This window comes from Epinephelus lanceolatus, chromosome 10 (genome assembly GCF_041903045.1).
Source record: "Epinephelus lanceolatus isolate andai-2023 chromosome 10, ASM4190304v1, whole genome shotgun sequence".
NCBI lineage: Eukaryota > Metazoa > Chordata > Actinopteri > Perciformes > Serranidae > Epinephelus > Epinephelus lanceolatus.
In genome coordinates, this window is record NC_135743.1 from 24,150,818 (window position 1) to 24,165,055 (window position 14,238).

General features: G+C 43.5%; 1 protein-coding gene across 1 annotated transcript in view; it reads right to left on the reverse strand.

Moving 5' to 3' along the window:
• Positions 1 to 14,238, reverse strand: part of nphs1 (NPHS1 adhesion molecule, nephrin) — a 55,260-nt gene that overhangs the window by 21,874 nt on the left and 19,148 nt on the right. The window contains exons 5-10 of the mRNA XM_033640020.2: positions 9,088 to 9,210; positions 6,170 to 6,251; positions 3,762 to 3,865; positions 1,850 to 1,971; positions 1,467 to 1,638; positions 38 to 195 (exon numbers count right to left, since the gene is read on the reverse strand). Of these exons, the coding sequence (XP_033495911.1) occupies positions 38 to 195; positions 1,467 to 1,638; positions 1,850 to 1,971; positions 3,762 to 3,865; positions 6,170 to 6,251; positions 9,088 to 9,210 (761 nt within the window). The remainder of the gene's footprint in view (positions 1 to 37; positions 196 to 1,466; positions 1,639 to 1,849; positions 1,972 to 3,761; positions 3,866 to 6,169; positions 6,252 to 9,087; positions 9,211 to 14,238) is intronic.

Below are 14,238 nucleotides of genomic sequence, written 5' to 3' on the forward strand. Positions count from 1 at the left end.
CTTAACCTTGTGCTCATTGTGCACCATGTAGTCCCACCTCTTCCATTGTTGCAACGGAGATGTTGAGCTCCTTGTAGCCCAGCCACCAGCGAATCTGGACAGGTGGATTGCTGGAGGTGGCATAGCAGCTCAGATTCAAGTCCTGCCCCTCGATGGCCGTGAGCGAGCCCCACAGTGTCACCTCTTCGGGCTCAACTGTCGCACACACACACACACATACATCGGCAAACATACAAAGACAAGTCAGTACGAATATCGCCCATGAATAGCACATTCAACAGCCACCTATTCTGATCACAGTGGCAGCGCAACTATTTTTGGAAGAGAAACATGGAGCCGAATCAAGGGTGAGAGGGAAAATCACTTTGAGTGGCAACTTGTTTTCTCAGGAGGTTTTCAATGTGGTTTCTAAAGTCTGCTTCGTTTTAACCACAGGGGGAGACAGGGTACAATAGCTGCAGGCAAAGTGATGCAGCTGCATAAAGCCTTCGGGGGAATACAAAGACTGGGGACTGAGCTGGCAGACGCGGGGAAGGAGGGGTCATGTATGTAAATCTTTACATGTATTTGTGTCTATCCCACATGAGACGCAAAACGGGATGCATTTGTGCATGCCGCACACAAAGACTGTTGAAATTAAACAGGTGCCGTGAGGTAAAAGAGCCATATTCCTATTACACTAGTGAGACGTATTCTGTGCCCTCCAGCTTCTGCCAGTGCCTAGAGCGCAGTCAGGCAGTCAGTAGCTCATTTTCAACATCCCTGAATGGATGACTGTGAGGCATGGCACTGGGGTCTGTTGGGGGCTTTGTGAGGAAAAGGAGGGGCACTGGAGTAACTTCAGCCACTTTTACATGCATGAGTAAGAGATTCTTTTTTTTTTTTTTTGCAAGGACCGATCCTAATTCAAAGCATATTTACATAAAATAGGTGCATCAATCACATGGCATTTAAAGCTCTGACTTACAGTGTCTGGCTCTGTAGTGGAAATCAGGCTATTGTTAGACTCAGTGCACCGAGGCTGCTGAATATTAATTCTGTATTTGTTTTATTGTTGCTGAAACAAACATTTTATATTCAGAGAGAAAAGTATAATCTATTAACCATGGGCGTTACTATCGCACAAAGTGTAGGCTTTACTGCCTCAGGATTGTGCATTGAAGCAATTCAGCTGAATTAGTGTAGCAGCTATGAAAGAGCATGCAGTGATACTAATCTGGAGGCAGTCGGGAAATATGGGCTGCAGCCATAATAACCATTAGTTTCATTAATGATATTAGCATTAGAATTTATGCTGGGGCAGCAAAAGAATTGGTTTTGGAGGTAAGACTCTTATTATATTCCTCTGCCTCATGTCCATATCCTAAATAATCCATTGCTGCGAGTTCTGCCAGGGTTGTGTGTGTGTAAATGTGTGTGCGTGTATTCCAGCACTGTTCACTATATCGAGCAGTATTTTCACTCACAGAGCACGGTGAGTTTGCGGCTGACAGACAGAGGTGACAGGGACACCAGATTGACGCTCTCACAGCACACCACCACCTGGTTGTCTTCAGGGGCGATCTTCAGGTTGAGGATGCTGCTGGACTTCTGCGCCACAGTGTCCTCTTCCCAAGTCATGGAAAGAACTTCACCGTCCTGACACACAGATGAACACGTGAGATTGGAAAAGGCAACTTCAAGAATACATTTGAATAATTGCACAGTCTCCATATGGTGCAGTCAATGGAGTACAGAAGCGACAAACACTGGGATACTTACACTGCAAGTTGTTAAACTAAAATAGCTCATTTTGCCAGTGTGACAGTGTGTTGCAAAGCCTCCTTAACAGATGGTGCTGAAGATTTACCTTGGTCCAGTGGAGAGTGGCTAGGGGGTTTCCACCATGAGACACACACTCCAACACGAGCATTCTCCCCGCTTTGACTTCCTCTCTCTCCAGACCTACAATAACTGGAGGCTGAGGCGGGACTGCCAGGAAACGAGAGACAAAAATAAAAATGGACTTGACAAAGGGGAGCAGCACAAAGTGCGACAGAAAGGGAAGAGAAAAGGTGAGGAAAGAGAAGAGATGTGGTAACTCAGGGAAATGGTGGAATGGAGTGACCATCAATAGGACGACATAAAAAAGAAACTGCACTGCCATGAGAACACTCTTGGCAATTGAGTAGGGAGCATCCCTATTTGTTGAGACAGGGCCAATAAATTGGGCACATTCAACATGACTGTGGGATAAGAGGTCCAGATCTGATGAAAGCATTAAGTATTAAGGGAGCTGTCAGCTGGATCCAGTCCATAAAGCAAAATAACAGATGTTCAAACAGTAATAAGGCAACGTGAAATATGAATAAATTACAGCTCCCTTGAATAAAATATATGCAGTAAATAGAGGAGGACGGGCCTTTGTTATTGCTGCAATCAGTTTCGGAGAGCAGGCTGCAGACCCTGGGCCAGTGTGACAAATTGCCACCTTGCTAACAATCTGGCTGGCTGAAAATGGCCACCGCACTGGCTTTGATGGGCTGGCATGCTGAGTAAGACTGCAGTGGTGGTCCCAAGTTCTGCAACATTAGCACTTAGCACAGAGCCCATGTTGTTTAATACAGAGCAGAGAGCCAGAGAGGAAGGGAGGAGTGCTCACGGTTATTGGTGGTTGTTAAAACAGCAGCAGCAGCTTCTAATGTGGAGGAGTATGGATAGAGACAACATTAAGGTGTCTAGTCAGCCTGTGGATAATACGGCAGCTGAGCTGGAGGGAGTGCTCGCTGCTGAAGGTGTCAGCAGCCCCGCTCCACTTTAATCAACAACATGATTTAGGCCTGGGAGAAGCAGGTGGGTAGACTCTCAGGCCTAAACAATCAATTACTTCAACTGATCAACAGAGTGGAAAATACTAAACCAACTGTAGTAAACAGTAGCTGCGGTGTCACACTGTTTGTGCATTCAGCAACAATGGCTTTCATTGTTGCCTTGCCAAATAAGAGGAAAAAAGAAACGCCAAATGCAATGAGAGCCAGAGACAGCATGTGTGTCATCTCACCTTTGTGTGCCGCAGCAACAATTTTATTATATAATGTCACGCGGTTTGTGATAATAACATGAAAGAAAAAAGCAACAGAAACTGCCTCGCCTCCTGCCTCAGTGGATTCTAAATTTAATTTGAGCTGATGAGCACAAAAGTTGCTGGGTTAGTTTTGCAGGATTCATTATTATTAACTGTGGTGGCCTTAGCTTCCCATATTAGTTATTATAATGTTAAAAAATTCAGTACTTGAAGCCTCACTGATATAATCCATCTCAGTTGGTCTAATAATTGGTTTATGTGTTTTGGTTAACGCTGGGGAAATGAGACTAAGGGTGTAGATAATTTTAAGCTGATTGAATAAAACAGTAAATCTAAACAAATTCAAATTTAATTGCAGGGTTGATGTATGATTTTTCGCTGCTGGCCACCCCTATAGACACTGTTTCACGGTTTTACAGGAAGAAAACTGCCTAAACCTCCTGCTTTGGTAGTATCAATTTCAGCCCACCAGGGGCAGCCTTGTTAACTGGAGGCAGTCACACGTCTCATGTTGACTTGAAGTAGGTGTGAGTTTGCCTTCGGGTTGAATGTTTCTCCTTGGACCACTAACACAGACTGAGTGCACAAGGCCGGATACCCTTGGGCCTCCCCGAGGTTGGGTTCCTGTGTGGTTGAATGTGTTTTTTAAAGAGAGGGGGTGTTGACTGTCAGTTTACAGACACGTTGACACACTCACAGTACACGCTCATGGTCATTGTGGTCTCCACAGGCCGGAATAGGGCGGGGTTCTTGGCATGACACGCCAGCTGCCTCCCGTTGTCAGAGCTCAGAGCGGTGACCCTTTGAGAGGTAACACAAAGACAGACAAGACAAGAAGGATAAAAGAAGAAAGTTTATATTGAACCATATAAAGTGTTGAAGCCCGAAGCATCACATCATGGTTAGTGGTGGTAAAAGAAACAATACATTGATGGAACATGCAACATACTCCATTACAAGTAAAAGCCCTGCAGTCAAAATCCTACTTTAAGTAGAAACGGACAACTATGGCATTTTGTAGTGGTAGTATTGTTGGTGCTACTGTCACAAAGACAACTGGATTGCTTTCAGTTTTCCTCAGGGCCTAACAATGGGGCTCCTTTTCTTTTACCAAACAGAGTTTGCAAAATCACTTCATTTGTTCTATCGTCCACCATTTCCGCTACTGGGGATAGTAACTGTAAGAACTACATTGATACTCTTTGGTAACTATTACGACCGGGGAAAAACAAAAGTGCTATCCTCTTCCTGTTTTGGTTGCACAATGGTTGACGCACTTCCTTTTTGCCATATATTGAGCCTTCATTTTCCCGGGAGATCGTACTTGGTGGCAGACAGACTTGCATAGTGAAAACAAGGCCTACAGGGATCCAGTCTAAATGCCGATGGTGTCATTATCCTATCGCCATTAGATTGTGCAATCAGCATTGGCTTTATTAGAGGTTAAAGCAAAAAACATGTCTATTTCCACCAAGTGAAAATACAGGGGTGGTATCAGTAGAATGTGCTTTAGGTATTGAGGTATAAGTACATATCTTGTGTGACTGATATATTATTCTGTATGTGTCTTGTTAGATTGTTAATACTGGTGCACCACAGGCATGCAGCTATACTGTCGTAGCTGGTGGAGGTGGAGGTGGAGCTCGCTTTCCCTACTTTATATACAGTAGGGTAATTTAGTCTAATGGTTCCCAATCCAGGAGTCACAAGATAAGTCTGATGGGTTGCGAGAGGATTAATGGGGTAGAAAGAAAGACTGTATATAAAAAGATGGATGATGTATCTCCACTGTTCAAACATGAAGCCAAATTTTTCTGTATACAGGCGCTGCCATCTTGCACTGCTGCTCATTCAGAGCCAGAGTCAGAGTTTGCACAGTAGCGATTGGGCAGTGAAGCCTTGCTACTGAGTTCTCGCCCATACTCCTTTTCGACTTAGCTGCAAGTAGCGCCATTGATCTGATAGCACCCATTGGCACACGCAGCTGTCAATCATGATGCCCCATCCCCTTTTTATATCATCACATATCTACTTTAAACCAAACTCATTATAAAAATGAACACTTGAACATACATTAGCGTGATAGGAATGACCTGATATGAAAGGAGTGCAGCCATCCACCAGGGAGCAATCAGGATGCTTTGGCTTCACTTTTGGGGAGCTGTCATAACATCCATCTTTATTTCACAGTCTGTGGGTGAAACTGCTGAAAGTCACAGATGTCTCAAACCTGACAAAAATCCCCAACAATATACTGATTTTTTTCTTAAGGGATCACAACAGTGTGTCTTATTCTAGTAGCTTATCATATATTTTCCCCCCTTAAGTTTCTTAATTTGAGAACAAGTAACTATGGCTGTCAGATGGTGTAGTGGAGTAAAAAGTACAATATTTGCCCCTGTAACAATGTTAAATTGAAATAGTATTTAGCATAAAATGGAAATACTTGAGTAAAGTACCAGTGCAGTATATGAGTATCTGACCGCTGTTATCAGTATGACATTAAATTCAAAAATGCACTTTGTGATGTACATTGAAAGATCCTCTAGTCCCTCCAGTGCAGTGGATTTATTCTGAGCCTAGTTTACTTTCTCAGTTTATGTCTTCTATATCAAATTACAGTACAATGTCAACCGTAACAATCACACATGGCCCACTGCTGCGTACGCTCAGTGTGAATATGAGGAAGGAGCATCAATATTGCTTAAGACCTTGGCTGCTCTGCAATAGAGCTGAACAACGTTGCAGCTCCTCAGTACCAATGTTATCTCAGGATATGACAAGAGGTTATTATCTTTGACACAGAGGAGACAAGCAGGATTAAAGTAATCTATGGCCCTGTTTAATGTATAGGCACCTGGCGAACCGGCGAGGATCGGATCTGTCTCGCTGCTGGAATGTAATTTTGTGCATTTGACAGAAGCTAATTCAATCGCACAGTGCCAAGTAACCGTTCGCTACGTGCAGAAATTCATTGTACTCACTAAGACAGAGGGGAAAAATAAGAGCCGGGTGAAAACAAGGGAAACAAGAAACAAAGACAGACTTGGAGAGATTGAGCAGGTTGGTGAGGAGAATGAGTCTGGCAGGCGGGTGAACACATACGTTACTTCAGCATGCGTGTTCAGGAGCTTATCCTTTGAGCCAGACATGGTGAAAGACTCTGCACCTGTCAGCTCGACTCCATCTAAAAGACACAATGGGGGGAAGGAACACAAAAAGGGAGAATGCTGTGTGTAAATTTGCTCATGTGAAACAGAAACATCAGTGTTATTCTCGTGTGGAATGGTAAATACTAGAATATGATAAACATGTATCAAAACACATTTGGGTAGGAGCATTTCCTGAACTCACATTGAGTTTGTGAGGTCAGGCTGTTCTCGAACACTGTTACCCATGAAAAGTAATACACCACAATTTGTATATACCCCACGTAGTTGTGAGACAGTAATTAGGTGTAACCCACATAATTGGGAAGGCTGTGATCAGGTAACCAATGTGCTAATGGGAGTAAAGAAGGAAGTATATAAAGACTCAAATTCCATGTAAGGAGGGAGGTTGGGCCGGCTGGTGGGTAAAACAACACAGGACTTTCCCCCAGGAGAACCAAGTGAACTGGAATGTAATATATGTTTTCCTTGGGGTACTCACCTGAAAAAGACTTGAATTTTTGTTACCTTAGAATTAGCTGTTTATATCAAACAGAAAGCTCCTTGTCTATGGAGATCACTACGGTGCACCACCATGTTTCTACAGTAGCCCAGAAAAGACAAACTCTAGATAGAACCATTTGTGTTTTCGCATCAGCTGCCATAGATTGCAGCTCCTCTATGATGTTATGTTTTGGAGAGGAGGAGACATTTGTTGACAATTCGGCTCATGTTGAAAACCTCCTGAACGTCTGGACCAGAAATAAGGAAAGCACACATAAGCAGGTGCTGGGCTAGCGACCCTCTGTGACGAGCCAAACAGCATAAGAGAAAAAATGATTTGTAACATGAAACTGCTTTATTCAGTGTTGTCACTGGTTTAAATCACCTGGGGTCTCATTTATAAAACAGTGCGTAGGATCCGTACTATAAATGTACGTACAGACAAAAGCCAAATATAGCGCGTGCCAAAAAATATTCAACAATTTCTACAATCAGGCTCCACCTCACCATCTGGGTCTCCAATTTCCTTTCACCAAAATGCTCGTAAGCATGGCTCAAAGCTTCTCCCACCAAGTCCGTTTTCATAGATCACAACTTTTGCGTGGAAAGTGGGAGCCTCTTTCAGGCCTCATTTTGTGTGTACGCAATGTTTATAAATGAGACCCCTGGTCCATATGTTTTAGAGAGGAGGAGACCTCTGCAGATAATTTGGCTATTGGTAGAAACCTCCTGAACCATGAAAACTAAAGAAATCCTAACCTGGAGAAGAAGTTTCAAATGGTTGCAATCTGCAATCCTCACTGCTACATGCCACTAAATCCCCCAAAATCTTTCACACTGTTCCTTTAAGTTATGTCGTCACCGTCAGACGCCCAACTATTTCTTTTCCTAACCCTAACAAAAGTAACTTTATGTTAGGTATTTAACATCATTCATGGGGCGTTAATTTGTTACATAACATATCCTCCTGAGACCTGAACTTTAGTTTGTTAGGCATTTTTAATTTCTCCTAGCTATCTGGGATCAGTAGGACCCAATAAGTATAAAAAAATGAAACACTGTCAGTGATAACTAAATCCCAATGTCCTAAAACCAGATGATAATAAAGTCTCAATGTCCTCAAATGAGACGACAATAAAGTCCTAATGTCTTCAAACAAGTTCTTCCTAATTAGCAGTGTCTTAGCTTGTTACTGTTGCTAAAATTGGTCAAATTTATTGCCATATCAAAGTACAAACATTATTATTATCATCATTAATAAAAAAGTTTCAACATAAAAATAAAATTTGATAAAATAAAATATGATCAGGCTTTGGACCTTGTCCACTTTCGTGTCAGGATCGGCTGCAGACTGACTTATCTGCCATCTTGTTTTTACATAAATTAGTGTTTTGTTGTTCTACTACCACTAGATGGTGCAAAAAGTGTCCACGATTGAGGACAACCCAAGTTAAGCAGAATAAAGTATAAGGTCAAGTAAACCCAAAATGTGATGTCATCATATGAGGATGCTGGGTCTCAGGAAGATATGAATCGTTGTATGAGGAGAGTTTGTTGAGGTGCTCTTTGAATAAGGACACATGCAGACACAAAAATCATAAAACTCCAAAGCACTGTCTTTTTAACTAATTAAAATGGCTTCATTTTCATATCAGACTTAAAAACAAACTCAGCTATGGTTCGGCATCAAGCCTTTGTAGGGAGTCAAAATGTCCATTCTCGTGCGAATGGTAAATATTCAAACATAATAAATGTATATTTGAGGAGCATGTATCTGTGTGTGGTATAATAAAAGTACATCCCATTGTCTCAACCTGCCCTTAACAAAGTCAGAGTTGAGATTACAATATGATCAAAACAAAACAACACTGTATTGAACGCAATAAAGATGTACATTTTAACAAGAAAAGGGGAGCACAGCCCTGAAGACAAATTCACACCAAGAGAAAACAACAGAGCATCTCTCCCTCACTGTTTCAGCAATACACAGTGTAAAAGGTGTGACGGGGGAGCAAAAGGCAAAAACAGAAAATGGAAAAATTGTAGTTGGTTTTGTAAACAACGAGGAACTTGTGATACATTCGCTGTACATGAGATTGTAAAGTCAGTGGAAATTGGAAATTCAAATGTTCAGGCTATTTCCTCCCACACAGAGTCTGCTCCTTTCAACTCTGCCATTCGAAGGCTATGAAATAACAGATCTTTACTGAACTTGCATTTTATCCTCTGCATTGTTTTCATGCTTAAATATGCAGGTCACGACCTATAGAGACCCCGAAAGTAGAGTATCGGAGAGGCTGTTTCCCTTTGTTCTAACTGTCAAGCTGACCATCTCTGTCACATTTAGTGCAGTTGAAAGGGGTGACTCACCTTTATAAAGTGTGATTTCAGCCAGGGGCTTTGCGTCAGGGGCGATACAGGTGATGGCGTACTTCTTCCCTGCTACCCAAGGTGTTGCCATGTCCATCTCAAAGTATGGCTTGGAAGGAGGAACTGAATGAGAGAAGCCACAGCTCAAGTTTCATATTTATCACATCATTAACCTGATATTCATCCCACTCATTTTTGGTTAGAGGAAGCAGGCGCTATCACAGATGGATATTAGCTTATGCAACGATATGATAATAAGCGCTCGCAACATTTGGGAGTGACTGGAATGTCACGCTGTCAGCTTTTGAGTGATTTACTACAGCGAGGTTTGATGTTCTGTTGAGTTAGAATACAAATTGTGGACAAGAAGAGAATACAGAGATGAAATAGTGATGAAACCGATCCAGTGCTAATCTATCATAGCAAACACCAAACACTTCTCTTCTCAGATCACCCCCAAGCTAAATATGTGCTTTCTGGACTGATCAAAGCAGTCTTCACTTCTCCACTGTTCTACTCCACAATCCTTTTATCTGACCATAAATAGGAATTCCAGAAAAAAAAACATAGCTTTTAACACAAGGGACCGGAAATTGCTTGGCAGTAAATTGAGAAATCTGTCACCAACTAACCATCAAAGAGATTTCTGCAGATCTGTGAGCCACTCTTTACCAGGACTATCAGCTCAATCATGCACACGCTACAGAAACCTGATTGTCTATTGTGCCAGCTTTTAGCGAATGGGTGAGCCTGTAGAATTACCAACTACAGTTACTGCTAAGGTTGCTTTTCTTTCATCAGAGATCAAGTGTAAAGGCTGCCTGAGTTCAGAGACAGAGCGCAGAGTTGGAAAGTACAGAAAGGATACATGTGTGTTAGAGACACATGAAAGACTCTGGCAAAGGAGTAAAGAGATATGGCAAGAATGAAAAGTGAGAGTGAGACAAGTGGCAGAGGAGAGCAGGGGCAGGAGGAAAGCTGCTGCTGAATTCTGAGATAAATCCACTGCTAATGTGCGAGTAAACAGCTGGACCACAAGCAACCAAACTAGACAGCCATTCACCTCCTCTCCATCTCTTTGGCACATACAATCAATTCCCCACCACTAGGAGGAGCTGTTGCTGTGTGCAGAGTCGCCCATTGGTTCCAGTCTGCTATTGAGACAGATGAGATGTGGCTGCAGCTTCAAACTGATTTAAAAGAAGCAATTGAATCTGTGTGGACTGTGATGGGTTACCCAGAGCACTGCAGAGGCGCGCACTGCAATAATGAGATGCATTTGTTTGTTTTTTCCCCCCTCTTCCCTGAGAAGATGACTGGGCCATGCATCTATTGACAGCCCCTGCACTCTCAATCTACTCAGGCCTGCACGATTCAACATAGGCGCATCACTTGTTGTGCTCGAGGAGCGTCTGGCAGCCTAACAAATCCTAAAATAAGAATAATGATATGTTCGCAAATGAGGCAGGCAGGTATCTAATTTTTTCCTCGCTCGCTCTTGCTGGCCCCAGTCCTCTTATCTCTCATTCACTCCATCATCCCTCTCTAGCAGCCTGAGCCCACCCTCCACTCCCCCCCCCTCTCCCCACGCTATCCTTCTTGACCACTGCGGTTAAACTGCAGAAGTGCGGGGGAAGGTGTGTTCCAGCTTGCACTGGGAATGAAAGCCTGCCATCCATCACATCTGCAAACCACGTGATCCAATCAGCCCATTCAGGATGAACATTTGTACAAATGTAATAGCACATGTGGACAACAACAAAACACTCTATTCAATTTACTAGACATGCACTCAGAGCAAAGAACAGACAGCAAACAAGCTGTTCTCTTAATTAACTCTTTCGGCCCCTTCTTTGTCTACTTGCCTGTCGGCTTTGTTATTTTCCCTCCCTCTCTCGCTGTGTTTTCCAGCCCTATCTCTCTTATTAAGGTACATATATGAAAACAATAATAGATAGGCATGCAAAGACTTGCTCCTGCCGTTCAGACGAGAAACAGTGAGCCGCAAAATTCGATTCATTAGACAAATACAGACGGATGGATGGATAAGGCAGATAAGAAGCAGATTAGCAGACACACATCAATATGCATATCCACCTATCTTTCCCTCTCATTCACATACAGATGCGCACACTCTCTTTCCTCCTTTGCACACAAACACACAAAGATAAACTCAAGTCTACAGTGCATGTGGATTTGCATGCACAAACACACTGACACAGGCGAGTGAGTGTGCAGACAAGCTACATTCATCTCACTTCAATCTAAAAACAGGCGCCAGTGTGTGCACAGTCTAACATGTGATTCCAAGCTGATTCTCTAGAAAATATTGGAGAAGGCCCAGAGGATAAAAGAGTCTCTAAAACGCTTATTATGCAGAATTAAGAAAATAATGGAGACCAGAAGATCAGACTTCTCAATACCACACAGACACAACTCATCACTTTTCATCTCTGGAAGACAAAGATTGTGGAAAGCCACACATCTGAGCACATGTACATGCACCGGGACATATTTTTATACTCGTATGTGCATAAAAACGCACACATACACTCTCTCTCACACACACACACACACACACACACATTGGAGGTCTCAGGTGTGTGATCTCTGGCAATGAAAGCCTCTAAAGCAGTGCTCTTTTTTCAGCTCTCCCTTCCTCTCTGTCTCCCCCTTCCCTTCTGCTTAGTCATGGGGGAGAAGTGGAGCAGCAGCCCCATCTCATCTCACCCACCCCACCACTCTCTCCTGACCCACTACTGTGGTCTCTATTATTTTTTTATTTTGGATCCATTACATAACAGTTAAATTTGTCCACCTCCATGACAATTCACGGAAAATATTTCACACATGTGTAAGCATTGAAAATCCTCCTTATTGATAGATTTGAAAAAGAGTTTAAAACAAAGGAGCGGAAGAGCACATTTTGAGGTGTCCCTTTAGTGTCTCATTATTTAGCAGACTTTCCTTTGCTAATTGTAAAGACCTCAACACTCTAACATCAGTCTGGCACTGTAATATGCACACCGTCACACCAGTGTATAACACTCTGTCCTCTGATGGGGTTATATCTTGGGCAACTGTCAGAACTTTTCGTGAACGAAGATGAATAAAGTCACCATGTTCTGCGTTGCTTGTGCCCCCATTTATAAGTTGTTCCATTATTCATAACAGGGAATCATAAAATGAAGGCTCATTATATAGTCTTCAAGTGCTAAACTCATTAGCTACCGCAAAAACCTCACCATAGCCCTGGTTCCTAAAATGTCCTCTAACCTCCAACCAACACTGATAATAAGCTTACACACATGGGCACACTCACACTCTCTCTCTCTCACACACACACACACACACACACACACACACACACATATCTCTGTAAGACCCAACTATGGCAACTGAATGAGTAACAGAGTCTAAAACCAGAACACATCAAATAACTGTTTTGAACATTTGCAGGAGGCATCTGTACAGGCATGCAATGCGGTGAGGGAGAGAGTTGTTCATTAATAGGATTAAATGCTAAGGCTAATGGTATAAACCGAGACACAGGATGTGTCAGGTATGTGACGGGCACAGTGCGGGGTAAGTTTTTAGAAGAGGAGGGGGTTTCAGCGGAGGGGGTAGAGGTTGTTATTGTCATGGATTACTCACTGCCACTTGATCTGCCTATTGCAGTAATCCCCTATCTAAGCTCCGCAGGAAGGCAAAAACACACAGGAGTTATGTTGCACCAATGGAAATGTCTTGAAAACATCTCTTTGTAAGCTCATGGATGGGGCTTATTGACATTTTTACCTCCGTCCTCGCTATTCACTGCCTGTGGTGATCCATCTTGAATTAGCCAGTCATGATAGCACTCCCTCTGACCCAAGAATCCAATTATACGACCAGCAATCTCTGTTTTGTTTTCACATTCCTCCCCTCTCCCCCACTGTATCTCCTCATAAAGAGTTTATAGTGTTTTGATTTGATGCAGGGTTTGATGGGATATGGCCATGGTTGACTGGCCAGGGGTGTGGGGCCTTGGGAGCTGTAGTTCGGTGATGGAGAAGTCCGTGGGGAACTCATCAGAGACAGTGCTCTTCAAAAGGATACACGGTTTCCAGTCCCACTTCAGCAGTAACAGGAGATTGAATTCATCAGCTCATTATCAAGCCCCAGATTAGTCACGTATTTTGAATCAGTTGAGTTGGTGGGGTGGAACAAATGACCCTTTAGGACCAAGGCTGCAGAGCACTTTAAAAGTCAGTCGCTTCCCTCTTTGCCCTTTGCAACAGTGCAGCTGCAACTGTCCATCTTACACAGTCAACAGCTGGTAAGTGTTCCCAAGACGATGAACAGAAACACCAGCTGAGATTCAGATCTGAGCATGGCAGGCACACCGGGCAGCAGTAGGTTTAAGTCATGCTAAAATACGACTACCAGTGATCCCTGATGCAACACGAACATAATTCCCACACAATTTGACCTTTTCAACAAAGCCAGAGGCAGTCGTGTTGACTTTGTGCATGTAGGTGCACGTGCAATAGGCATCTCAGAGGTAATGAATGTGGGAGTCAGGCCTGCTGTGCCTGCAGGTGTAGGCCTGCTGTAGGACCTAAGGCGGCTGCAGTGCAGAACAGAACGTTGCCATTCAAAGGAGACGTCTGCGGTCTATGTCTCCTCCTACCCCACACCACCCGCCATCCCTCCCACCGGCCCATTGATGTCAGAAAAACCTGCTTTCTTCCCAGAGGAGAGTGAGGCTAGAATCGCCACGGCAACCCCCCCCCCCTCTGACAACCCCCCCCCCCCCCCACCTCTCCATGGTCACCAAAGAGAAAGCCGGAAAGCGAGGGAGAGAGGGAGAAATTGTGCAGAATGGGGAGGGGGATGTAAGTAAATGAACTGCGCCGGGAGAAGAAAGGTTCTTTTAGAGTCCTTTCCTTGCCACATATGGGCTTGCTCCCACAAGCAAGAGGGAAAGGGAGAGAGAGATACCGGTTGTTATAGAGTGACAACAGGTGGTCTAATGTAGTCGCACAATTACATCTATTCCAGTCCGTGTCTGAGTAGGAACTTTTCAATCACTTCTGTTATAATTTATTCCTGTGCAAGGGAGAGACATGGATCGCCCTGAGGCTTGCCAGGGAATCCAGGCTGTTCTGA